Source organism: Necator americanus, chromosome V (genome assembly GCF_031761385.1).
Source record: "Necator americanus strain Aroian chromosome V, whole genome shotgun sequence".
In the NCBI taxonomy this organism is placed as follows: Eukaryota; Metazoa; Nematoda; class Chromadorea; order Rhabditida; family Ancylostomatidae; genus Necator; species Necator americanus.
The window spans coordinates 26202888-26230527 of NC_087375.1; the positions used below are offsets into that span (position 1 = coordinate 26202888).

The window sequence follows — 27640 nt, forward strand, 5'->3', positions numbered from 1 at the left end:
GATGATCTTTCTTCATGAAAAGAGAGTTCCCATAAAAGAGGCGAGCGGCGGACAACAGCCCGGCTACACGATTGCCATTTTCATTCCGGTCCCAAGTCCAAATCTTCCGATCCTGTATTCCTTTTCTGTGGCCTTTCCTAGTTTTGCGTTGAAGTCTCCGACAACGAATTTGTAAAAGGACTTCTTGTTGCGGATTACTTCCTCCAGCTCCTCGTAAAACGTGTCCAATTCGGAATCATCAGCTGCTGATGTTGGTGAGTTGCAGTTGATGATACTGATGGATTTTTTGGGCAGAGGGCGGAGGCGAAGAATGGCCAGACGAGGTGACAGGATCTCGTGAGAATCGACGAGATGGACGGCAGATGGGTGCACAACAAAACCAACACCGCCTACATTTCGCGACGGAACCTTCTCTCCACAAATGACGAGTGTACCGTCATTCATCTGTCGTGCGTCGCTCCTTCTGCACTTGGTCTCCTGCAGAGCAATCACGCGAAATTTGATGCGCTCTGCAGTTCCGAGAAGGGGATGCAGGTCAGCGCCCCTGAACACTGTTCCCGCTTCGTAAGTACGCAGTCTGAGACAGTCTCCATGGCGGGTCGTGCGCGTGTCGCCTTCGTCCAGAATCAATGACGTCCTGAGCAACCTGAGATTTGATCGCCTTTCACCAGTCGCCATACCGTCCGACGTCTGAGACGGCTGGGCCCAATGTGCAGTGCATATGCTGAAGTGGCAAAAAGACTTTTCCCAAACTAAGCAGTCATGCCACGGCGAGCTTAGCTTTCACCACAGGTCGTCGCCCAACCTATATGGATCAGGGAGCCACCTTGCTACATTTTGCAAAGGCGGTGGTGAATCTTAGCAGTGGTTTACTCTTAGCTAGGCTTCCGATTCCGAAAAGTCGGAATGTCGGATGTGTCGAACTCCTTCTCAGCTTGGGAAACCCTGCCGGAGGACGAACCTCCGCTGTGCATCGCAGTTCAGCGCCCAGAGTCACCTCCACTCCACTATGAGGCGGTAAACCGTTGTGGAGGTTTCGAGGATAAAACCAAAATATTCAAGTTACTGTCAAAGTTCTTAGAAATACTTCGTGGCGTATTTGAAAGATGCACATAACAGTTCCTATCCATGGTACAACTTTGCACACCAAACTCGAATTCAATCCCAATATGAAACACCAGTGGCAAATTAATACGAAATCCCATGAGATGGTCCTATACGAGTTGACATCTTGTACCTAACCGTGTCGCTGTCTGCTCACCTTTTCCAATATGAAAATCTTCACATGTAGGAGTTCCGTTGGTACCATCGTACTTGAAGGTTGATTCCTCTGTAAGCAAAACTTTTCAGCGAAATATAGATAAAAAAGGTTTTGTAGGCGAAGGAGGAAATCCCAAAATTACCTCAGACGTTTGAGGTGAGGACATGTTAGTCGCTGACTGTTTCACTCCAAGAAATGGTGTTCCTTGTTGTCGAGCTTCACGACTTTAAAAATGAGCTTCAAGAACAAAGCACATTTTGTACACTTGAAAATTAAATTTCCGAATGATTGAGATGATTTTTGGGAGCTTCGAAATCTCGATGGGAAATACTGCGACTAGCTCATAAGGCTGTCTTAATAAGAGTACGTAGAAATGCAGTGCGAGTAGTCATGCTTAGCGTCACTTTCTCCACGTTGCGGTTACGTACGCAGGCCATGTTCCCACAATCCCAGTCTGTTCAGGTAACCAAAACCGTTCGACGAAGTGTAGATGCAAGCGCGGCTCAGCAAAGGATTAGGATTCTCTTTTTATTGCCTAGGAAGAAATAAGATTGATTACAAAAAAAAATTCATATAACCTCCCGAAACTGTGGACGATAATGAATGGTCCAAAGGTCGATGCTTCGAAACCGTCCCACTCGAGCCAATTAGCTTCTTATCGACCCGCATACTCGATAATCAAGTACAAGAATTTTCCAGGGGTGGGGGCACACCGTCAAGAAATCGTTGTACTCAAGTTATGGTATAGGCTGCATACGCAATTATAAACCTCTATCATTATATCTCTACAACCCAGAATTGAACTTGAGCTTCTTGAATTGAAATTCACAAATTGGGCCAACATCAACCAATCTGTCGTCTGGTCTTTTAGTATTGATATCGCATAGGCTGAGTTAGTGGACTTCGAATCCAATCTCACTCTATCCACCTCTCTAACAAACAACAGATACTCGATCACTACTTTCTTTCTTGTTCTTTTTTTTTTGTTTGTGACTACGTTCGCTCACTTTGAATAGATCTTTGAACAATCCTTCAGAAATTTTGATGAAAAGAGGTAAGAACATTGCTGATATTTGTGTAAATCCGAGGACTCTTGTCCACGAAAATGAGTTGTGAATGCTACCTTTCTTTATCGGATGAGTAGCACGTAGAAAATATAAGGATTATCTTTAAAGGCGGCATACCAAGAATCTGGGGTGGTACGAATTCCCAGGTGGAGTATCCGTATGCGGGGTCGTAGATTATGGAGACCGGGATGGTTCCGCTCACCTCCCCCTGAATCACTGCAACCAGCCGACTCCTGAATGCTGTTTTGTACGATGCCTTCTATTGCAGCGCGCCAACCTTGCACCTGTAGCGTCCTTTACTGCCTATCGAGGCAGTCCGAATTGATTCTCGACGAATCGGAGGGTGGAGGAGGCGCAAGGGGTAGAGCGTTGCAATAGATGGCGTCGTACAAAACAGGATTCTGGAGGCGGCTGTTTGCAGTGATGCGGGGAGGGATCAGCAGAACTACCCTGTCTCCATAGTCTACGACTCCGTATACGGATACTCCATCTGAAATCCGCACCACCTCATATTCGTGGTATGTGCATTTGACATGGCTCTGCAGCGAAGTTAAATTGATTATAAAAACACACCGATATTTTCCCAGTGGCACTCTGTTTATCAGCGTTTGCCGAACACACATGGGCACGCAACATCCTGGCGATCCTTGAACAGAATTCTTCGCTGCAGATATAGAGAATAACTTAGGAAGAAATCACCGTCCGCATTCGGAACGCTGAGTTCATTGAACTGACACCTTCTACATATTTTATGACCACAATCCGGATATTCCACCATTTTTGTGTAGTCCACAATACTGTGACATGGACCATCACAGATTAGCATGCCATGCAAGGAGGCTAGAAACGAGAAGCGGTTGATTAAGTACTAATCCGTGGAAATTATCCGAAAAGGAGTAAGCGTACGACTCGTGGTAGCGTGATGCGTGACCGAATTGTTGATCCTCGCCCATTTGTCACGCGCATCGGTGGTAGTGTCAAGCCATCGAACCGTTAGTGTGATCACTTGTCTAAAAACGATTTCAGCAACAGCCGTACAGCCAACACTGGTCAGTAGCTGTCTAGATGCATTTCACTGCATTCACAAACATTATTCTGGAACTTCAGCCTTATAGTCGGGTGAAAACGACATGATTCGCGTGGGTAGTTGCGGTACATTTGCGCTCGAAACGGCGCGGCGGAGGCAGCAATTGGAAACGAGTTAGGACCGCAAACTGCACCGATGGGTGGTGCAAGCGAGGGTTTCACCACGCTCCTAGCGACTATATAGTTACGCGCTTAGTCCTTGTGTTTATACATGTGTATGTGTATGTGTATGTGTGTACGTGTATATGTATGTGTATATGTATGTGTATGTGTGTGTCACGAAAATACTCCATAATGGTGCAAACTCTACACCAGTGAGGTGCCGAACCATCGCCATGCACCTGATAGGGGAACACTCTACCTTTTATCCATTGTTCAAATTTATTTAGCCATCGATGTTGGCTTTGATAGGCCAAGATAGTTTCTCTCATATGTTGGTGAGGGTAAACGACCTTCTATGTGAATGTATACTCGCAAATTTGCAAATTATCATATCATTATATCATGTTGTATAATAACGAGCTTATTCCGTCACGACTGTGCGTCTTTGTATGTGTATGTTTCAGTCAAGAAATTCCAAAAAGAGAGGGAGACGGAGACCATGACGTCAGTTTGGTGCGCTAAAGCCTCATGGCGATAAAATCGGGTGAGACGAGTCCCACGCGGTCGGAATGGTGCGCGGAATCCACAACGCGGTAGAATGGGTTTTTGTTATTCCTTCGCATTTCTATTTCCCAGCATGTCTTCCTGATGCTGCTGACATAATTTCCTCGAAAAAAGGAAACGCACGTGCGAACGACTGCTTAAATGCAACACATAGTAGCCAACAGTTTGCGCGACCTGATGTAGAACGTTATTTTTATCAGTACAGTGGTGTTCTTCACGTCTTCATGTTAGCACATCATCCTTTGCTAATGGCTAAGAATGGAAGAAACTCATACTTCGAATGACGTTTCCAAACTGCGGAGGTTCGAGAGAAACATAGATGTAAAATCAAATTTGATTGTTCTCCAAATATAGAGCTGAGCGTTTAGGGAAAATCTTTCATCTATGCTTAAAAAATCTTAAATTTTCGGGTAAAAAATTGAAGAAAGCGTTAATAGAAAAAAGCAATTCTAATTTTACAAAAATGTCGCCACTGTTATTTCTTATTGGTCGATGAAGACGAACGAAGCGAACAGCAAAAAAAAAAGCCTGAAGTCCGGCTTTAGCCGGACGTTCATTCTGGTAAATAACAAGTGTCTTTCTCTGTGACAGAAAATCTAAGGGGATCGCACAATCAACGCGAACATTCCAAGAAATCCTAAACTTTGTCAGCGAATCTCGACTGATCAAATTTAATTAATTTTTTTTTTTGAAAGTATGCTTTTTTCACCATGGAACAGTTTGGAAAGTATGGGGTGGTGGTCATCATTGTTACATAAAAAAAAATTGTTCGTTAAAAAATCGTTTTCACATGCAGTTCACGCTTACATATTAGAATGTTAGATATTCTTCGCTATAACTATACCGAATGATTCTAACTGAAGCTTGAGTAATGAGCCAACAGTCTTCCAGCAACCCTCGAACTGTACAAAGCAACAAAGTAAAGCAGTGATACACTGATACAGTAACTGCTTAGCTATTATTGATAGAATTGCTGGTTATGCTTAAAGGAGCCTCAGTTGTCTGTTGCTTTTGCTTACTTTCCGTTGTCAGTTCCACACCGAACACCAACTCCCAAAAGGCGAATAGTAGAACATTTATCAACAAAATTCGGGAGATGTTCGTACTCGCGTCTAGAAACACCGCCATTAGTGAGCACTTGGCCCAGCAGAATAAAAATAACAAACGTATTTCCCATATTTGGTTCGAATTTGTTCTCATCTGGCATTGTTCTGCTGCTGCAAGCGAGCGTATTTTGATATCATGAAAAGAGACATTCTTCTCAAAGATCTCACCTTAGGATGACAGACATAAATTATAGTAGCAACTTAAGCGAATGAACCTTACCGAGTTATCATCATGCTCTAGAAATTATCACCATTGGAAAGACTTTGAGAAAAACAAGTGTAACAGTATAGTGGTGCAGTACAAATCTTGTATATCGGGTCCTCATTTGTTCTTCATTGTGGATCATAAGTGGATAATAACACGAGATTCTCAACATCGGCCAAATTTCCAGATTTTGGTAAACTATAAAAATAAGGCATCGACTCCTGCCTTTTATTGAGAGCCTCTCGAAGGGGTAGCGGATATCGATGACTTCGTTTCGGGCACGACTGGCTGCATTAGGATATTCTTGCGTTTATGAGCCGCAATGTATGCGGTCATGCCCTACCGTATGATAGTGTAGGAGTGTCCATTGGAAATTCCTCTTCGGCTTCGGTATCGGCTCGCTTTCCAACAGCCTATTACCGTTTGAAATGAAATGAATTGTCCATTGGGCTTCTGAATGGATTTTCGACGAATACCAGGCGGGGTGGGGAGCATGGGTGGCACGTAATAGAGGACGTCGTAAGGAAGCGCATTCCAAAGCTGTCTGTTTACAGCAATCCAGGGAGAGAAGAGCGAGATCAGACCCGTTTTTGCAAGCTACGTCCCCGTATTATCTTTGGCTCTGTGAAATTCATATCACATCAAATTCGAAAAAGATATCTGGGATAGTAGCAACTTGATCGAAGATGACTATTATCGTGAACATAGAATGAAAAACAGGTCCCCATACCATTTTTTTCTTTTGAAAGAAGAAAAGACGATGTTTGGATCTCTGTGGGCATATGTATAGCTAGAAGTGTAGTTTACGAGTGCGTGCGTGGTTCCGCTCAATTTCCCTTGATCGTCCTGAAAAATACCGTGAGAAATGGCGTTTGTTCCTACGATGTACGTTAAAACGCCCCACCCTTGTGCACCACATCCACGAGCAAGTAGTCGAAAATCAGTAAGGTCTCCTCAGCAGCCTATCCAAGTGAAACCAATGAGAATACAGCTGGGGTAACCAGAACGTGTACAGAGAGGCGAATGATTGGAATCACGCGCATATTAGTAAAGTACACTCCGAACTCTATATTTGCGCACAGAGATCCCGACATCGGTTTCGTGTTGTGCATACATTGTGTTCGAAACGAAATAATGATTGATTGTCCAGGCCGTACGAAAAAGCATCGCGTTATGAGACGCAGAAACGTCTCATTCGGAAAATGTACTTTGTCTACATTTTGCTACCGATTTTGCGAAGGGGCGTTGTCGGATGAACAGCTCTACGTGCAACGTCAACTACTGTCAAAAGGCACTAGTAAGTTCACGTGATTTCACTTCGACGAACTCTACTAGAGGAGACGAACATGTTCACAATAATGTAGTGCCTGCTGCAGTGGTTGACAGGGGAAGAATATGAACGGTCTCTAATTCGATCTCTAACACTGCATGTGTTCTGTCGAATGAACATGACTGCGTTAGGACTTTCGTGGCATTTCTAGGCATTATAAAGGATAAAGGATAGTGTCTGGCGTTAATCAATCCACTTGAGATGCGCCCCCACGTTCACTTCAATTCAGAATCGTTGCGGTTTACAAACGTGTAACTGGCCTACACAATGACTTGCGGGGGCTACCCTATTTGTCAAGTAAGTGTTTTTTTATCCTCCCAGGCAAGTCTAGTACCAATTTATCGATCCCGGAACGATGAAAGGCTTGGTGAGCACTAGGGCAGATTTGAACCTCCGATCGATCGTGCAGGAAGCGGCACCTCTAGCCGCTACACTACACTCGCCCCATGCCTACGAAAACGTGAAAATGGAACGAAGGAGAACTCGAAAAATACTATCTGGACCTGGAGAAAATTTACAAAAAAGACAGCACCTAATGGTAACGAAGTCAATGTGGCTGGCTTCAAATTCACATTTTCCTAGATTCGCTCGGACTGCAGCCGCTTACGCAACCGCACCGAAGATCGTGGGTTGGTCCGACTGTAGATACGTAAAAGGTCTTTTCTATCTCAATGATATGTTTAGTCGCGTCTATAAAGGGCCGACGACATCCGTTTTCAAAAAGATCTGATTCGAGTTCGATGAAAGAGAAGTATCACAGACCCTCATCAACAGCTTGGAAAGCCGTTTCATATATTAGTTGACGGAACGTAAGGCTCCTATCCAGTGAAGAAGAAATTAAGACAAGCAAAGCCACGTTGTTGTATGAGAAGAGGAGGCGGTAACTGTCACCCTCCAAGCTCACTCTCTGTCGTCCAAATGTTCAATACACGTACAGAACAAAGGACTAAAAGAGCACCAAATAAACTACAGCCATGGGAGCAAGTAGGGTTTGCAAAAAGTATTATCCCCACATGTACACTGTTTTAAAAATTAGTGAAGCATCATGCGAGTACAAGATGCAGTTACGTCTTTTTTTCACAGACCTAAAGAAGGCATTCAAGTCAGCTGAGCAGCGTTCGTCGGTAGAAGCCTTGGGCAACCAAAAGATTCCTCCCTCCTCGACATTATAACTCATTTTCACTTGGACTGTTCAGCTCCATCTTCAACAGTGTGATGCTTACATTGAAATGAAAGGGTTTGGAAAGCTAAGTTATGATAAGCCATTTTGACTTCAGCAAGCAAGTCATAGCTGATCCCTATTCACAAAAAAGGAAGCGAAAATATCCACCTCCTCAAGCTATATCTCTCTGCTATATCTCAGAAAGTCAGCTTGTTCAACTGGCTGACTCCAGAGTTATCGAAATGGTACTGAGAATGAGAGTAAAGCATATAAAATAAAGAGAATACATTAAAGTAGACAATGAACACCAAGTCCCACTTTCACTGCTGACAGAATCACCTTACTGTCTTGACATGCGCTTCAATGATCTCAACATTTTAGAGCTTTGAAGAACTAATATCATCAAGCAATCCATTCGAGAGGTAGTGGAAAGGGTAGCTCTCAACGATACGTTGATTTTTTTTAAAATCCATTCTTCTGTTGGTTTCCTCCAAACGTCACTAATAGTGGTTGCTATTAGAAAGATTGCAGTCTTCGAATGGGACATGAATGAAATCTCAGGAAAATAATTTATATATAATAAGATATGAAGTAGACTAAAATACCATGAGCTTTGTATTCGCCTCTTTTCAACTCTTCTTTTAGCCTCTGTCACTCACTCTAGCGCTGGTTTCTTTAGAGATCTTGTTCCATTCTTGCGCACTGACGCGCAAAGCAAAGCCACCTAGTAGAAGAACAAATTGACAGTTCTCATGTGCTACCGTAATTTACTGTTTTTTTTGTTTGTCGTTTTCCTAAACGTTTGTATGCAAGATTGGCGCGCATCTTGAGTGTAATATACACTATGGTGGAGTCAAAACGATCTATGCGGTTGCGCAGGTGGGAGCTCTCGAAGCGGTCTGGTGAAGTGTAACGGTGAGGATCGAGAAGAGACCCTTGCTGCCACTACTCATCGCTGTAGTTTCGACTCCAACCGCTGGATCCACCGCACCTCATCGAGTGCAATGCGCCGTGCTTCATGTCGTTCTGACCCGACTATATCTTTTCTTTCCCATTACCTACTGCTGTTTTCTTCCCTGCAACGTAATTTTTGACCCTATCATTGAATTAAAGGCATCACCCTACGAATCTGAGGTGGTGCAGATTTCAGATGGAGTATTCGTATACGGGTTTGGGAGACTACGGGGAGGGGGTGATTCCGTCCATTTCTCCCTAATTGCCGTTAAAAAGACGGCCTGGAAGATGCGGCGCCGCACAAGGCTGGCGCGCTCCAGTCGAACCCCTGTACAAAATAGTGCGCCAAAACGCATGAAGCCGCACAAGGCTGGCGCGCTCCAGTCGAACTCCCTGTACAAAATAGTGCGCCAAAACGCCTGAAGCCGTGTCTTCCGGGCCGTTTTTTACGGCAATTAGGAAGAAATGGACGGAATCACCCCCTCCCCGTAGTCTCCCAAACCCGTATACGAATACTCCACCTGAAATCCGTTCCACCTCAGATTCGTGAGGTGATGCCTTTAACCGCAAGAAATAGCTGAACTAAAAATGGCTAAAATTGTTGTCAACTGCCTTATTCTTGTTGCATGCAGAAACATGCAGAACTGTACGGATTAAGCATGTAGCAACTGTAAGCTAAATAGCATCACGTTTGTCGTTTACTGTACGATGTCTTTCTCTGAGAAGAGGAAGGCTTCATTGTATAAATCACATGCTCCTTACTTGAGGGTACTGTGCAAAACAAAAGGAAACTGCCAATCCGATCCAAATTGTTAGCAAAATTGACCAATAAAGATCGGTTCTTCGCCGTGGAAAATCCCGTACACAAATGGCTGATCGGCGAAGAAATCTGGACTGATCGGTCTAGAACGCATCATCATCACCATTCCTGTTGCAGCAGCTGCTTCGGTGCCTTCTTCGCTAACCTGCAAGGATATGAATCATCTTAGAACGCGGTAAAGGGTCAAAGGTCCTAAAACCTTGAAAAGGTCTTGAGGATTTCTTATCTTTCCTGATGCCATTTTCATATTCACCTTGTTAGTAAGAAGTGCATGGAATTGCGTTATAATTGCACGTCACTACAAAGTCTGCATCTTAAAAAAAACCCCTTCAATACGTTTCATTTGTGATCCTGATCATGTCGGGTTCAAGGATATAGTTAATGGACAGAGCCGTGGCTTGTCTTGCGGATGATCTCTTTTTAGTGGTTAGTCATTTTAGCAATGAACTTGCAAATGCATGCAGATCCAGAACAAAGACCTAAAACTGCGTTTTAAACGCAGTGAAAATTTCCAAATTGAGTTTTCTCCACTAGTAGATCGTGCTCACGACACAGTTTCCAAATTTCATGGCAAAATGTTGTACGTCCTCTACAAGTCCGAGGAAGGAATGGAGATCAGAAGCATAAGATTGATACGTTTACCCGACACAGCAGCCCTCCACTCATATAAAATTGAAGAAGTGAAACTGCTTTAAAGTAGATTTCATTACTAGTGCGGGTGTAAAAAGAGTTTTTCAACGAAGTAATTTCATCCCTCATTTCACCCCACAATTCTTCATGCAGTTTTATTCGGTCAGTCTTAAAGTACATTGAGTTTCTCCGTCGGGCAAACTGTTCAGTCTGGCGCTTTTAATTACTCTTTTCTTATATTCTTCGGGATCTCCTCGTTTTCATTATGATACCTGTAACCCAGGGGAGCAGTAATCCAACCGGTAAGAGATTCCGCTGTGGCTGCACGATCTATCGGAGGTTCGAATCCGCCCTAGTGCTCACCAAGCCCTTCATCCCTCCGGGGCCAAAAATTGGTACCACACTCGTGTGGAAGGATAAAAGCACTGACTTGGTACATCGGCTACCCCTCACAAATCATTGTAAGGCGCGTTCATAAACTTCAAACGAAGTCTGAGTTGAAGTCGAACGCGTAGGTGCATCCCGACAGGGATCCGTTAACGAAGTGCACTTTATTTTTCATCCTTTAAAGGCATCATCCCACGAACATGAGGTGGTACGGACTTCAGGTGTAGTACTCGTAGGGGTCGTAGACTATGGAGAGGAAGGTGATCAAGTCCAATTCTCCATTTGTCAGCGGAAACGGACAACCCCGGAACGTACTCAATTGCATCGCACCACCATTTCGCCGCCCCCCGGCCTGCGATTCGTGCGAATGCGTTTTTGACGAATCGCAGGGGGAGCGGGGTTGGGCGAAGCGCAAAAAGTGCGCATTGCAACATAAGCAGTCATAAGAAACAGCATTCTGGAGTCGTCCGTTTCCACTGATACAGAGAGAAAAGGACGGAATCACTCTCTTCACCCTTCATAATCTTCGACCACGTACAGGCATTACCCACCTGAAACCCGTTCCATCCCAGATTTGTGGGGCGGTGCCTTTGACCTACGTCCAGATCTCCATTCACTAGTGGTGACAATGCAACATCGAATACTTTATCGAGTTTCTTTGAAAAAATACCTTTTTATAGCATAGAACACCTTTCCTATTCAAAATTGTTGTTTACTATTCTACTATAGTGTTTACTATAGTGGTGCAGCTCCTTTATTTCTCTTAAGTCTGAGTAACACTTTTCTACACTACGCCCGGAAAGTAAAGTTAGAACTTCCCTTGTAGTGCAGTAACAGAATTCCTTTCATAGATCTCTCTCGACTTAACCTTTTCAAATTCTGAACTTGGCCTAATTGCGAAAAACTATCACAAGATTTGAAAATCCATGCTGAGAAATCCCTGCAAGAGTCGATGATCCATGTGCCAGTGGGAGTCATTAAACACCGCGCGTAACGTTCTAGGAAAAGTTTACGCAAAATTCCTGCCATCCTTGTTCACTGGCAACTATTGCACCCTTCAAACATTACAAGATGGTGGAAAACAAATAAAAACTGAAGTGAATAATTCCCTTGACATCAATACGTGAAGTAAACACGAGAAGAACATATAATAAAGATAACTTCTCATGTGAAGTTTTAAATAGATGCTGCCCGATGAACTAAGAAGGATAGGTCAGCAATTTAGACTTTTTGCATCGAACAGAAAGTCATTTCCAACAAATTATTCATTCTTGATCGGTTAGGGACTAGGCAAGAGCTTTTAATTAATACTAATACTAATTCTAATACTAGTCTTCGAATCATTTTTTTTTCAGACCCCTGCATTATGATTAATTCTCTGCTGTTTCGTTTTTTCAATGAGTTTCTTTTAATGAGACCTTAGCCTGACGTTTCGAATTTGTCGTCGCTATGAAAGACCTGAAAGTGGTTTGAGGTACTCCAGTACTATGATGTCCCACAAAACCACTGCTCCCTTCGTTAATCTACGATTTACTTCTAAATCCTTCGATATCCTCACTACGCGAGAGCCCTCAAACAAGAAACAAACTGAGAGTCTCACAGACTAGCGAAGTGCACCCAAATCGAGTAAGATCTACATATTCTACCATATCATTAAACAGTAATGACTGTATGTAGCTGTAGGAAACTGCTGATGCGACAATCTTAAGCTAACAAAACCTTGCGAACGGCATAAAATTACTTGTAATCGATAGGCACTTTTTTTATATTAAAGGCAGCACACCACAAATCTGGGGTGGTACGGATTTCAGGTGGAGTCCGTATGCGGGGTCGTAGATTGTGTGGAAGAGAGTGATTCGGAAGATATGGCTTCGAGCGTTATGGCGCGCTCCAATCGAACTCCTTGTAGAGAATGGTGCGCCGGAACGCTCGAAGCCGTATCTTCCGGGCCGTTTTCTACGACAATTAGGAAGAAATGAACGGAATCACCCTTCTCTCCATAATTTACGATCCCGTATACGAATACTCCACCTGAAATCCGTGCCACCTCAGATTCGTGGGGTAATGCCTATAAATTGAACTATCGACTATTTGCAATCTCTAGGCAAAGATTCAAGGAAAGCCGAACTTTCGCACTTCTGGAAGATGTACCAGAAACTACACTTGCAGTTCCCGGTGATTCTACCTCGATCCTAACCGCTAGCTCCACCGCGCTGCTTCGAGCACACAGGTGTTCACGAAACTGCACTGACCAACATGTCATTTTTAACCGTCTATACATAAGAGACCATAGCTGAGATCATTGTGACACACGCACACACAAATACATGTGTGTGTCACAAGTGACCTCAGCTATGCTTTGTGTGTATGTCATACATATAATACTGGGTAGAATCGCGGTGTTGCCGTTATAGCCGGGAGTTCAACGTCTGCATTCCTATTAACAAAGACTGCTTGCTCAAAGTTTAAGTATAAGAGGGAAGATTCACCATTCTTAACATTCATAAGTAACACTTGCGTTATTGACGGAACAAACTCCTCCTGCTTCTTTTCAGCTATATGATCACAGCACCGAAGACAAGATGACACAACTTGGAAAGTCCACAAGAAATATTATGAACGCAGCCCGCTGTGTTGTACTAGGAAATCAAATAGATTACTGTAGGTTGAGTCAGCATGGCTACTATCAACGAAGCTCAACACCATGACAGTGGTTGACCGGCCTCAGAGAAATCGCTGAGGACCAGCGAAGGCTCAGGAAATTTCCAGAAACTTCCCGGCAAGTTACAGAGCTAAAGCTGGATTGATGACTTCTTGTGGTATGCGAAGACGTCTACTAGAAGGCATTAAAGGCAGTGCGTCACAAAATTGACGATCTTGAGGTCCCTCCTCGATCAGTTGTGATTACGGATTTAAAAATGTGAGCATCATCACGCTCATTTCTTTCTCGCAGTTCAGGAGAAGGCGTAAACAGCAGTCATGTGTGGAATCGTCTCCAAAACGATCGAGCGATTTATTACGCGATAAAACGAGGTCAGCAATCAAACAAATCGTCGTCATCCAACTTCCGCAATCCAACAAATGTGACCAGTGAATCAGTAGAAGATACACGAATCTTTTTATTATAGTGTCGTTAAAATGAACTGAAATTCTGCGTAGTTGCGTAAGCGGCTGCGTTCTAAGCAATGCGGTGGAGCATAGCGGTTATGATCGAAGGGGACCCTGGCTAGCACCATCCACCGATGCTGTTCGCGATTGTCCCATCACGATCCCAACCGCTATCTTCAACGCACCGCTTCGAGAGTAGCCGCTTGTGCAACTGCACAAAGCTTCATGACCCGATTACACCGGGAAGAGGTTTGAGGCGAGGGCATTACATAAGTCTGTTTGACTTGTCTTTTTCTATATTACTAAGAAAAACTGAGCGTCCTCTCGTTCACATCTATGAGCTACATCTTTTTCCTTATCCTCTCGTAGAGAGATCCTAACATGGCCAATCAATTACTTATCTTCTTATCTCTAATGCTACTTCGACGAGAAAATTCTAACTAATCCCAACAGTTTTTATGTTTTCTTCACAAAAGCCCTTTGCTCGTTAAGTATTCTTAGGGTGTTAGATAATGTCATTCATTTCTAGTGTCGCACAGATTCCGCCTTTTAACCTCTTTGAGTGGTGAAAATAAATACTTTCTCTTCTAAAAGAGTTAAAATAATCTATGTTTGCATCAGGGATAAACGTGACGTAAAAACGAGACGGTACGATGGTAGTTGTGTTAATTTGTGATTGAAGACACTGACTCAAAGCAGTGGAATGGTGATGACGACGGACTTCCACAGGCATGTGATGTGCCCACGACAGCATCTGTGTGGAAACGTTACGTTGATCACCCAGAAAATTCTACTCGCACCCATGACATTCAAAGGACGGACGACAAACAGACATATAGAACTGCACAGGACAGCAGCAAGACGAGACACAGATGTTAGATGAGGTTAGCAAAGAAATAGGTGAATAGCATCGCAAATGTCACTGTTAGGGATTCGCAGACGAAAATCAGGTGAAAACAGAATCGTAAGGCACCGAATATTTACTGGCAATAGAAAAGAAATGCACAAAAGTATCAAGTTCAGCAGTGTTGCCCGATGAGAATCGGTTGATGTCCTCGGAAGATTCCGTAAACAAATGGGTGATTGGCGTGGAAGACAGGATAGATGTCACGAAGGGTTCGAACCATTCCCTTCAACTTCTTTCCAAGAGCATCAAGCTCTCTTCCCTCCTCATTGACCTGGAGTGAATCGGTTGTAGGTTCTGTTTAAGTTATCTAGTGCCGGTAACAACAGACGGTAATAACAATAATAGCAGAGACGGTAACAACACCCTGTTCATCAATATTTGAACAGGAAAGCGTTTTTCAAAAGACTACCAATGCTCTAGGACTGTAAAGACTAGGATGGATTACAATCAGAGCCCTGGTAGACCAGTTTTGAGTGGCACATGTATCAATTCTATAAAAGTCCACCGTATGATTGATTATTATCCAAAGCAGTAAATTTAATGTCGATATCTTCAGGTTCTATCGGCACTTATAATCACATTCCCCGCAAAAAGCGCGCATAACTTGAAACTATTAGGGCATAACCGGTGTCGAATGTGTTCAGCAAGGATGGACGCTACACGTTTGCAGCAAAAATTTCTTCTTGTCTGATTGAAACACACTACTTTATCCTTCCGCTTTGCCTCAGTTGAAGACGCGTTTTTTCGGGCTAAAAACATTCTGCATTTGCTGTACCTAATCGAGAAATATACACTGGTGTGCAACATTTAAAGGCATCACCCCACGAACATGGGGTGGTATGGATTTGCGATGGTTAATGACTATACGGGGTGGCAGTCTGCAGAAACGGGTTGGATAACGCTCATTTCTTCCTAACTGTCGTAAAAAAAACGGCCCAGATTTTGGACGAGATAGGTAAGGTAACATAAGAATCGACTAACAACTCGAAAGAAATTAATGAAAATGCGGGAGAATGTCGCCAGAGATCTTCCAGTTGTGCACAGAAAGCTGGACGTCAGATCCCGTGATGTCACAGTGGCTATAGCACGACTATAGACTACAGCGCCCTACCACAGGAACTCCTCGCCAACTTTGTGACCAGCATGGGAGCACGTTGCAGACCTCCGGCTTCAATGTAATTATTGTTTTTGAACAAAAGTGCCGTATCTATTCGTCTCATTGAGTATTTCTTGTTTTGCACACCAGTGTAGTTCGAAACCATTGAAAAACAAACGAACCCTAACAGCAAAGAACGGTCGAGACTGATAGCGAAACCATAATTTACTAAACAATTTCCTCAGTACAAAAAAGCCTATTTCAACAAAATTGTCCAACAAAAATTGGCTCTCTGTGGAAAAAGATCCCGTAGACAAAAGAATGATCGGCACGGAAAGTAGGAGGATCTAGCTGAGGCATAGGACGACGGCGGTTAATCATCATTCCAGTTGCTGCAGCTGCTTTTGTGCCCTCTTCGCTGACCTGTAGTTAGGATGTTAGGATTAATTTTGCTTAGCATTATAGGACTCATAGAAACAGTGCACTGCAATTCTTGGTGCAAGTTGAATACGGTTTTAGATGATTAGGTCAAGCGCCACAAAGCAAACCGAAATCCTCTACAACAAATATTGCTGGAAAACAAAATAAAACGAACAAAGTGTAACAAGAAGAAGACCGGTACCGCATCTACCATCCAGAAAGAGAAAAGATGAGGGTATTGCTTCGACAAAGTCTTAACATATTTTAGGGCAATTAAACAACATGCCCGATTTGTGTCAGTTACAGATAAGTAACTGCTGGCGTAATTGTAGTAATGAGCCCAGAGCTATCATTTCACTTGTATTAATACAACGTAATATTTGAAGTCCCTTGTCCACTGTCCGCTTAGCCCAAATTTCGTTGTGGACCTTCTGCTGTCGTTGCTTATGACGCTAATTAGTCGTAGTTCTCATTGTTAACTCTTACTAGAATTTCATGGATTCCAGTAACGATTAGGATATCTCAATCGATCAATTACAATATATGAAAATCTTGCAGGGTTGGGATTGCATCAATTTGCGTTTTTAGTCCTACTTCTCATTCTAACTTTCCTTCATTTTATTCTTCTGACGTTTTCTATCGGGTTCGAATGACTAGAAGTCAGCCGAATCGCGTATTTTGATGTGTGGTCATCACCTCCATCAATTCTACGGTTCATCGCGGAAGGAGAATTTTTTTAGACAAATTCAAGATGACGCCGATGTTTCGACGCCGAAATTATGCTCATACCACAACTTTTTTTCTGAACATCTCCATAGTGCTTATGATTGATCACGAATTTTCGGAAAAATAATTCAAAACGGGTTCTGGTGAAATCTAATGCATATTTTTGGAAGATTGGGTTCAAATGTCCGGCAAAAAGTGTTCTTAATCACGAGAGCGACCCGCATCCACCACAGCATACGCTCTTTCTCCGCTTGACATACCTCTTGCCCAATCAAAGACTCATCGCATTCACTCAGCTGGAGATATTCACCTCCGACTATGGCTTCTTTACTTTTTTCAAATACATGGTATGAACAAATCGCCTTAGGAGACTGTCGCTTTCTTCACGAGTTTTCCAAAGTTTTCCAAACACTACTGTAGATGTGTGCAACGAGCTCAGAATGTAAAATCTACGAAACCTTCTCTTTAAACTACTACTGGTAGGGTCAAACGGAATAAAATCACAGGCGTGAACGAACCTCCACAACAGCCTTGTGAATCACGTCGTCGACATAGAGATCCTCCGTCTTGGTTACACCCTTCAAATCACAACCCTCGTGGAAAAGATGACTGATGCCAAGATTTTGCAGCATCTTCTTCATGTCCGGCTGCGATGTCACTTTAAATTTCGGAATAGTGACCTAAATTTAGGTGCATATGCAATGGCGGACGGAAAATTACTCCTTCTTAGCACAAGACTCACATTTACACCTGCTGGATCCTTGCTGGCATTCTCTAACAGCTCTCTCATCACTTCGCCGGTCAAATTTGCACGGAACTCTTTGAAATCCACACTTTCAAGTGGTAAAAAGATGACAAACTCGTACTCTTTGTCCTGAAATTAGAATTTATGGTTTCTTTGGCAATAAAGGCGAACTATGTAAAATTCTGTATACCATATATGGCAGTGCTAGGACTTGTGTTCCATGGTCAATAGCGAAACGGCAGTCCTTGAGGGCATGATACGCCATAAACGACTCCTACAAAAATTAGACCGTATTTATCTCATTCAAATGACATTTGAAACCTTTAACATGTTTCCACTTCTGTGCTGGTTCTTCCCAAGGTTTTGACTTATTAGAAAATAAATATTAATGTGGTAAAAAGAAAAATAGTATAGTAAAAAGTAAAAAAATAAACTAAATAAAAATATAGTAAAAAAATTGGCCTTTTTGTTTCTTATTGAACACGTCGAGTAACCGAATAACATATGTCTGAGTATTGCCCATGTGTGTATTTGAGATGTTTGAGTTTGCCTACCGTTTGGACGCTTTCTGTAGGGTGATGAGGCGCTTGAGAAGATAAATCACTAAAGGCTTTGATTTTTTTCCCGGCTCTGACGAAGGCGATAACGCCAAAAAGTTAGCTGCCGTTTAATAAAGAAGATCAATACCAATCTTGGCTACAGCTCAAGAAAATTAATTTGAAATATGTCTGAGTTATTAATAGATTCTTTTCAATTTTTAAAGTTTGGACTAAAGAAAGTATGGAAGAGGACCAGTTCTCGTCCCATGAATTGGAAGAAACGCGAGAACACCATGATGTGAGCTCCTGTTGTATTCCTTTCCAACGTTAGCAAAGTGTGGATTTTGGGGGACGACGAGGGGCCGTATTTCGTTCCGTAAAAATGCGTTCGTGAAAATGTGTTAAGAAATTGTTGCAAATGAGTTTGAAAAAATCGTTGAAGCGAACCTAAACGGTAAGCGGGCAGAAAACTGCAAGAAAACCTTATTTGTTTTTCGAATAAAAAAATAAGAGAATTCATTCAAAGCTTGGCGAAAATTTCATTCTTTTTGATAAAGAAATTCCGACTCCATAAAATGGTGGTGTTGCAATTTTTCCTTCCTTGCCTTCAAGATAAAGTCACTTCTAACGATAATGGACCAACAAATTTCAGTAAGGGCGCGAGAACGGACACGTATGCAGCTTCTCGTTGGCACCTTTATGAGTGTAAGTAACATCAATAGTTGAGGATAAGGTACTGTCAAGGATAGTACACACGTACGCGTACTACTATGCTTAACTATTTATGCTGGCTTACATACTGGCGGAATGACGAGACAAGGCTTTTTTTAAATAAATTCCTTGTAAGAGACGGCTAACTACGAAACTTCGTAAGTTGGTCCCATCATCAGAACCGGCCACTCCATGTATTCGACTGAGTGCTTTATTTGTCTCCGCACCTAGGAGTCATTGCAAACTTCGAACTTCCACAGATTATAGCATTATTTCCACGAAAACCTTCAAAAACCACTTATGGATGCCCGTATCAGCCATGTGCTATTATTAGTGCGGTAAATGTGCGCTCAAATTTCTAAGTGACCGGAGTTGGATTCTGACCTATTTTAATAATTCGTGCTCACAGGCACTTTTAAGAAGTAATCACGCAAGAGAACGCTTCACCTCACGATCTCCATTAACACCATGGAATGTATCTGGATGCGTGAGTTCAGGTTCGAAGCGATTACCCCATTGTCCTTTGAAGTACACAGCATTCACAAGAAAAGCTCTCATGTCCGGTTTGTGAAAATCATTAGGCAAAAGTTGTGGAATCATTCGACGGGTAGCATCCGACACGAAATTGTTAACGGTCTGAAATAATAATGACTATGTTCCCTGGACGCTACACAGTAGCATGTGCTTAAAGGTACCTGAACCGTCAAAGCCTGATCATGGAAATTGAGTTGTTCAGCGCTGACCGCAAAATCTTTTGTAATGGTGTCGTTATACTGCTCACAGATTTCCAAATCTAAAATACGGACGTGGAATATTTGCTTACAAGAGATGTTGGATAACCCTAAGAATAATCTATTTTTCTCTGCAAAAACAAACCTTTCGCAAGGAAAAACTTGGTTGCCACCGCCATTGCTACTCCATCAGCTGCCGCCAATTTACGAAGTAACTCCGGAACATCCTCTTGAGAATCTAAAATAGCTGATGAAAGATGCAAGAAAAACTGAAAAATATGAGAATATCTATTTCCTTGGAATTTATAAGAAATCTCCTCTAATAACTAACTTCCAGAAATCGTGGATACGTCGTTAGTTAAAAGTAGAATGTTCATTTTTCAAAAGGAAATGTTATTTCGTACTGTCTAAATATACTAGAGATGCCAGAAAGTAATCTAAAACGGTCAACTGTGTCTCCATTAAGAGAAGTATATGAGAATGGAGGAAGCTTCTTTCTGTTATGTTATGTTAGAGGCGGATGTGGCGCAGTGGGTAAGAGATTCCACTGTCTGCACGATCGATCGGAGGTTCGAATCCGCCCTAGTGCACACCAAGTCTTTCATCCCTCCGGGGTCGATAAATTGGTACCAGACTTGTCTGGGAGGATAAAAACACTGACTTGACCCATATTGATCATTGGCTGGCCCCGCAAGTCATTGTATAGGCCAGATACACGTTCGTAAACCGCAAGCGATTCTGAATTGAAGTGAACGTGGTGGCGCATCCAAAGGAGATTGACTAACGTCAGAAACTTTATCCTTTATCCTCATTTTCATTGTAGGAGTTCTTATGTTACACTCACTCGACTTGCAATGTTTGATGGTTACATCGCTGGTTCCTTAAATGTATTAAAGGCATCACCTCACGAATCTGAGGTGGTACGGATTTCAGGTGGAGTATTCGTATACGGGATAGTAGGCTATGGAGAGGGATGTGATTCCGTCCATTTCTTCCTAATTGCCGTAAGAAACGGTCCGAAAGATGCGGCGCGTTTAGAAGGCTGGCGCGCTCCAATCAAACTCCTTGTAGAAAATAGTGGGCCGGAATGCTCGAAGCCGTATCTTCCGGGCCGTTTTCTACGGCAATTAGGAAGAAATAAACGGAATCACTTTTCTCTCAATAATCTACGATCCCGTATACGAATACTCCACCTGAAATCCGCGCCACCTCAGATTCGTGGTATGCTGCCTTTAGGAGTAAAAACAGGGAATTATTATTTTCAGAATTGTTTTCTATTTCGCTTCATTTCTGCTGTACATATGCTCCAAGTGGGTGACACAGCTACTTAGTACGCCAAGTCCCAACTTATGGCGGAGATCACGTTACGAGGTGCTGTAGGATTTGATCACTTGCGTAGGTTGACAATATTATCTACTTTATATAGCTACTTTACTTTCTTTAGTGATAGCTACTTTATGTAAGTTCAGCTAATTTCGAAACTTTGTTTGTTCAATTCATTCACCGTAATGCGCTAAAGGCAGCACGCATCATGAAATTGACGGTGATCACGTTCTTCAGTTCAGAGTTCTGAATTGCAATCTCCCTCGTGATCCAGAAAACAGCGTGAAAAACGGCGTTGGTTGCAGTTGTATTCCTACGATGCAACTTGTTACGCAATAGAGCCAAACAAACCCGTCACCGCCCAACGTCAGCAAACCTGCACAACTGCGGTTGCATTCCAGATAGCAGTGGGCCTGCTGCCCGTAATGAGTTACATCGTCGGGGACACAGGGTGCAACTAACGCTGCTTCATTAGCCTCTTCCCAGATTGCTGAGGAGAATTGAGGGTGATCTTAGAAGTTAATATCGTCTATTTCGTGATGCGCTGAATCCAGTCAACCGTTCCGACCACACAGGGATCTGCTTCGCGTGAAGACTGGCTGAAACGCAGCTGGGCATCACTTGTAAAATGAAACATTTTCACAAAATTTCCCATTAATTACTGAAACTTCAACGTATTAGTTATCTGGTCGAAGAACACGTCTTTTTCTTCTCAAGACGCTAAGGTTACCGTCAAGAATTAACTCTAGAAAACTGACCTATTCGTAGACAGTGCACTGGATTTGTTTGAAAAACAACTCTCCTGGTTATGACTATTGATAGAGTGATGGAGGAAGTCTTTGAAAAAACTACAAGAAAACTCGGGAACTTGGGTCATAGAATGTTATGATGATGCCTACACTCTGTGGAATTTCTGGATTTAAAGAAATGTTCTAGGAATGTCACGAGTTTACAATGTTCTTCCGCTTCTTGATCTCACTGCTGAGAGTTTTTCTTCTCGAGAAGGCTGGGAAATTGAAGCCAATCACGTATACACTCAGGGAAATCATGTTTTATTCCTACTTCAGACAATGAATTTTGGTTGTTTTAATGCAGTACATATGCTATGCAAGAAAACAGTGTGAAAAAATCAAGCAATCCAAAACGTTGAAAATAAAAAGGAAAATTTCTTCAAAAGAATGATAGATTGTTTTACGTGTAACTGATATTTTTTAACTCTAAGTACATTAGTCATCCTTTCTACGCATGCACGTTTAAAAACAAGTATTTAATTGTTCTGAAAAAAGAAATGACTTTCGTTATCGAAGCAATAAAAATCTATAAAATCTAAAAAAACTGTGGGATAGCTCTTTGTATTACACCTTGAAGTTCTGTAGTTAGATGCGACAGTGAGAGTTAAGTAACGCTCCAGAAGGAAGGTTGTCCTAGTTAGTGCAATTTGATAGTAGGGATTTTATAGTAGGGCTAGAACGAAACGAGGTGGGTCCTTGCTTAACAAAGTGGCATTCATCCAGACTAATGTTTACTGCAACATTTGATTCTACATTCCTTGTAGACCCTTTATAGCTTTTCTATAACGAAGCTTAATTTACTGTGACTTCAAATTGCACTAACTAGGACAACTGTGGGATAGCTTTACATTTTAGATTACGACAAGACGAGTTTAGTTTCTTTTTCTCTTTTTTCTGAAACGGAGAGGTATATTCGTTTACTGCGTAGTAGGTAATGGAAAATCACATTGAGAAATCGAACTACTACTACTACTACTACAAACCATTCTGACTTTATTTGTGTGGAATACGTTAATTTTCTCAGGCAATTTTCTCAGGAAATTCTCGGATAAATCCATTGCTCAGAAGAAACAATGACTTAAATGCGAGAGAAATCGAGAGAAATTCATTTAAAGCCTACTTCTCTTTAGTGCGTCAACAATTTCGCTCTTCGTTGCACCGCCAGCTCCTCTTTCGAGAACAGACAATGCAGCTACGAGAGACAGTGGCGACATTACCACGCTCTGCTCCAGTGGAATGAGTTTCAGGAGCTCGATCGCGAAATCAGCCATATTTCACCTACAAAAGGTAGAAATTAAGTAAATAAAAAAATATCACGATGAGATGAAACAACATTTAGCAAGCGGAAACGGCAAACACCAAAAAAATTGAAACACACATGCATAATTTTATTCAGAGAAGTTACAAGTTGTCAGCGAGAAAAAGGAAAAGAAGAGAAAAAGGAAAAATTTCAAGGCAATTTTTTGACAGTCCCAGGATAAAAATGTTGGGATTAGTGTTATTTAACGATATTACCATACTTTTTTCCATGAATTGGTTCTAGGAGTTTGACCAGAGAATTGGTCTCGATTCACCTGAAGTAGAAACAATGCTCAATTCAAAAAAAAAAACCAAGATCAAGATCAAAAACAATGCTCAATTCAAAAAAAAACCTCTCCAGAAAGATGAAATAGATTTTAGAACATGCGACGAACAGAAGAGACCGGTAATTCGACAGAAAGGCAACTCACAAATGACGCTGCACCACAAAATCTCTTCATCTGTCTGCAAAAAAAAACGACTTATTGACCATTGAACAAAGAACAGGGCTTATCTGTACACATTTGGTCAATGATAGATAGTACGGCAATCACCCAAAGGGTGGGGAACATCGTGAGTAAGAAGCAACAGGGTGATGACACACAATGTACGCAACAGAATGCAAAAGCTTACAAGTAATCTAACAACTGCACTTGGATTTCTCGTCACATCCGTCTGCGACTGAAAAAAGTGGCGAGTTTGAAAATGCGGTTGTTCTCGCGGTTAGTTTCACAGGAAACGATTATGGTTCATTCGTGTAGGCTGATAATGACAGCTTGCAGGTTCTCTGGATTTGGCTACACAACCGTAACGTTCCCTGTCACACATAAGGCACGATAGTACAACGGCCGTGTTGTAAGAGCGCATCTATGTGTACATATATGATGTATATGTGTGTACGTATGTGTATGTGTATATGCATGAATGTGCGTGTATATGTAATACATATATACGCATGTATATGTAATATGCATGTCTACATGTACGTGTTAATATGTGTGTGGCTTTATTTATTTGAGTTTGGAGTACTTGAGGTTGAAGAAAATTCTAGAACATAATATTCTTTTCTTCTAGAAGCTTCTAAAAATATAATTATTGGGTTGCTACTTATTTCTGCTTTGCGATAAAAATGTTGATTTTCTTTAGTACTTCTGAAAAAAATATTCGAGTCAATCGCAGTTGCTTTTAATGTATATTTAGCTTTAAAATTTTCTTTTTTTTTATTATGTTGGCTACTTAACTTTTCTTTCCAGTCTGAAAAATTGACATTTCAAAACTAGGGCGCCTTTTTTCCTGAAGATCTGATAAAGCTGGTTTTAGAAGCTTCCTTCCAAAGGTGTGTAAGGATACCTCTCTGTAGCGCCATCATTGCAATGCAAATGGATCGACGTCATCTTCGGGTTATCTTCTACGAGTGGAAGCAACGACATACGACACTTCAGGCGACCGGCGACCTCATCAAGGCGAGGGACCATTACGGTCGTCAACCAATCCCGCAATTCCGACTAGAGAAACTTCTTTTTCGCCAACTTGTCACATATGGTACATCCGTGCGTCAAAATCGACGACGATTCGCGCAGTCTCTTCGAGCGGTTCCCAAATGCTCTGATGCGAACGATTTTTGCATAGCTCAACATTGCTAAATGCGCCATCGAGATTCCCTCACGCCCTAAGCTATCAGAAAGTTCTGTCGAGATGGGTACCTCATGCGCGGAGATCAACGCGGTTCATGCCTGCTGAGCATCGGTCAATTATTGCTGCTGCGACCGTGTCGAAAAATGTTCTGTAGAATGTCGTCACAAGGAGGAGAGCTGGCCTCTTTGTGATAACGATTGTAGATGTCCCTACTGGATCACCCAAAGAGTTTAACCTCTTCTGGGACTCGCAGAGAATGATATGCTGCAAAATAAGCAGAGTTTTGACGGTTATGTCTACATGCGTCAGCTCTCCGTGTTGGCCGTTGTTGTCCGAGAAAAGGGACCCAGACGTGCTACTGTTCATCTCCTCCACAGCCCCGCCCGGCCGCATATTGATTAGGCCACTCGTCGCCAACTTCAGAGCACTGGTTGGGACCCATCCACTCTATTCCGTATATACCGTCCCATTTCACTAACAATTGTTTCAGCACCTTGGAGATCCCCTGAAGCGAATATTCTTCAATTGTTTCCTTGCTCACATATACGCTATTGAGTTGTTCTTTGAGTCTCAGCCCCCCACTTTCTTGTCCCAGAGAATTGCAATCCTCTCAGAAAGATGGAGCACTGTGATAGACACTCATGGTAAATACATCGATGGACGAATAATCAATTTGTGGCTAAGAAACTAATAAATTATAGAGGATATGCATGCTTGAACAAAAAATAAGTAGCCAAACTGATAGAATAATTCCATACTAAAATATGGTAGAAGGTTCTCGAAACCTGACCTCAAGGTGTATTTAATTCTATCAGTGTAAAGCAACCGTAACTCGGATCGACTGAAGACAGAGACACCGAAGACAGTGAGTTCTACTATGAGTTTTACGCTGCATAGCGCGACAACTGCCAGCCGATATCTGGACAGCATTTGAGAGGGGCATACCGTGGTTCATTGTTGGTATTAGTGCCTCCAGTCATGAACAATATCGTTCAAAGTCGGACCTCCATCTGGACCCCACACTACCTTGGACAACGAGATTCTGCGCAATGCTTTAAAAGCGAAGCCCAACGACAATATTCGCGAATTGTCGACGACACTTGGATGTGACCAGAAAATCATCGTCAAAACACTTTCAAGATTTTGGCTGCAAAAAAGTTGTCTTGGCACGAGTAACGCACGAGCTACATGAGTAGAATAAGGCGTCAAAAACCAGTGTCCGTGAATAGTTTCTTCTCCACCCACAAATGAAGGACTATCTCAGGAATATCTTGAAGGTATCACCCCACGAATCTGACGTGATACGGATTTCCGATGGGCAAAGACTATACGGGATCGAAGAATGCAGAAACGGGTGGGATCCCGTTGCGTGCCAGCCTTGTGCACGCACCGCATCTTCTGTGCCCTTTTTAATTAGGATTTTAATAAGGAATTAGGAATTTTTTAATTAGGTAGAAATGGACAGAATCACCCTCTTCCCCACAATATACGACCCCGTGTAGGCATAACCCACCTGAAACCCTTACCACCCCAGATTCGTCGAGTGACGCCTTTAATTGGGAACAAGAGCCAGAGATCCAAGCCACAGCGGCATGTACCACCGCCAGTTGCCCTGCTGCAAACCACCTCAAGAAGAGCTCAAAAGTAACCTTTCACCAGAATAAGACGCTCCTTTGTTGTTGGTGGGAACGAATGCTTCACGCTACACAGTCCCAGAAGTTGGCAGACGTTATTCGCCAGAAAGCGCCCGAGCCGCGACAATGTATGTCTACTTCACGACATCCTCACATACTTATGCCGTGAAGTTGATCCGACAGAAGATTGCAGCCCAGCAATGGAAACAGTACTCTATGCGAATTATTTTCCGAACATCCCCGATTCCAAACACCGTTTGATTCGTGCCGTGAAGCGTAGCATTCGCGTGAATAAATTTAACGATCGGGCGAAACATATACTGCCCCATATCACTAGCAGCAGCCGCAGTTCTGGGCAGCGGGATTTGAAAAGCTGCTAAATCGTGGAACACACGTTATAGATCATGATAGAAGCTATATCACTGATTGAGACCTTATCGTAAGAAAAAAACACTTGAAGTTTTTAAGAAATTGAAATTTGTCTCAGCACTTCTTACATGTGTTTTTCTTTCTATATATGTGTGCATACTGTGTACATCGGTTGTGTAGCCCCGGCCCAACGCTATCGTACTAAGGTAAAATAGGAATTAGCGAAAATACAATAGGTACAAAAATCCGGTCCACTCACGACCGGACGCTGAGATACTTTTCAACAGCAATGTATTTTTTTTTCTTTTTTTCAACATTTTCAACCACTGCAAAAATAAGATTGCTGAAAGAGTTTAGACATTAGCGTTGTCTGAATAGTTGTTTATACATATAATGGTCGACGCATAGAAAGTAAACATTCTTGGATCACTTATTGCGCAAAAACACAGAAATCTAAAGAATAATGCTAGAGAACTGAGTAGCGTGAAAGAAGCAAAGTAAGAAATGAAGTATGATACGAAGCGGAACTTTCTGAAACAGGTAGGTGAACGGAAAAAGGAAGCATATGAGGAGAAAACCGCGACAGTAAGAGCTTACGAAAATTACGAGAAGAGACAGAATAATTTATAAGGATATTCTGCTTGCAGGTATTAAAAAAATGAAGAGATTCGGGAAACAGAGAAAAACAGGTTCAAAAGAAAAGCAAGGACTGAATTATGCAGCGATCACCAGGCCAGATCCAGATGTAGTAGATATACAGTGATCACCGGATCGACCACCAGATCAACAAGTGTTTAGAAAACAAACTATATAACTTTACAAAAGAGGCATAGTCAGTACTCATTTTCTGTGAAAACAGAGGAAACAGCCGCTGGAACAGCAGCAAAAAAGAGCCATAAAGCACAGGCCAATTGTCGAAAAAAAAGGACAAT

General features: G+C 42.3%; 5 protein-coding genes across 8 annotated transcripts; 1 reads left to right on the forward strand and 4 right to left on the reverse strand.

The window, feature by feature from the left end:
• Positions 1–63: 63 nt before the first annotated feature.
• RB195_015268 (uncharacterized protein) lies at positions 64–678 on the reverse strand (the record flags this gene model as incomplete). Of its 2 annotated transcripts, none has more annotated exons than XM_064205896.1 (1): positions 64–678. In XM_064205896.1, one exon carries the CDS (start codon positions 676–678, stop codon positions 64–66), a length of 615 nt encoding a protein of 204 aa, XP_064061776.1. The 2 variants fall into 2 exon arrangements, with proteins under 2 accessions (XP_064061776.1, XP_064061777.1); XM_064205895.1 differs by having other exon boundaries at positions 64–444.
• On the reverse strand, positions 665–5371 carry RB195_015269 (uncharacterized protein; the record flags this gene model as incomplete). 2 transcript variants are annotated; one of them, XM_064205897.1, is made up of 9 exons in its annotated part: positions 665–724; positions 1262–1330; positions 1404–1485; positions 2902–2974; positions 3028–3168; positions 3235–3338; positions 5100–5192; positions 5247–5297; positions 5355–5371. In XM_064205897.1, 9 exons carry the CDS (start codon positions 5369–5371, stop codon positions 665–667), a joined length of 690 nt encoding a protein of 229 aa, XP_064061778.1. The 2 variants fall into 2 exon arrangements, with proteins under 2 accessions (XP_064061778.1, XP_064061779.1); XM_064205898.1 differs by lacking the exon at positions 665–724 and having other exon boundaries at positions 1238–1330.
• A 4278-nt stretch (positions 5372–9649) lies between these two features.
• Positions 9650–23042, reverse strand: RB195_015270 (uncharacterized protein; the record flags this gene model as incomplete). Of its 2 annotated transcripts, none has more annotated exons than XM_064205899.1 (8): positions 9650–9802; positions 17450–17611; positions 17674–17805; positions 17867–17950; positions 19374–19562; positions 19622–19719; positions 19803–19895; positions 22892–23042. In XM_064205899.1, 8 exons carry the CDS (start codon positions 23040–23042, stop codon positions 9650–9652), a joined length of 1062 nt encoding a protein of 353 aa, XP_064061780.1. The 2 variants fall into 2 exon arrangements, with proteins under 2 accessions (XP_064061780.1, XP_064061781.1); XM_064205900.1 differs by lacking the exon at positions 9650–9802 and adding an exon at positions 14802–14960.
• A 1401-nt stretch (positions 23043–24443) lies between these two features.
• Positions 24444–24713, forward strand: RB195_015271 (uncharacterized protein; the record flags this gene model as incomplete). Its single annotated transcript, XM_064205901.1, has 1 exon — positions 24444–24713. One exon carries the CDS (start codon positions 24444–24446, stop codon positions 24711–24713), a length of 270 nt encoding a protein of 89 aa, XP_064061782.1.
• A 61-nt stretch (positions 24714–24774) lies between these two features.
• RB195_015272 (uncharacterized protein) lies at positions 24775–25098 on the reverse strand (the record flags this gene model as incomplete). Its single annotated transcript, XM_064205902.1, has 1 exon — positions 24775–25098. One exon carries the CDS (start codon positions 25096–25098, stop codon positions 24775–24777), a length of 324 nt encoding a protein of 107 aa, XP_064061783.1.
• Positions 25099–27640: the final 2542 nt, after the last annotated feature.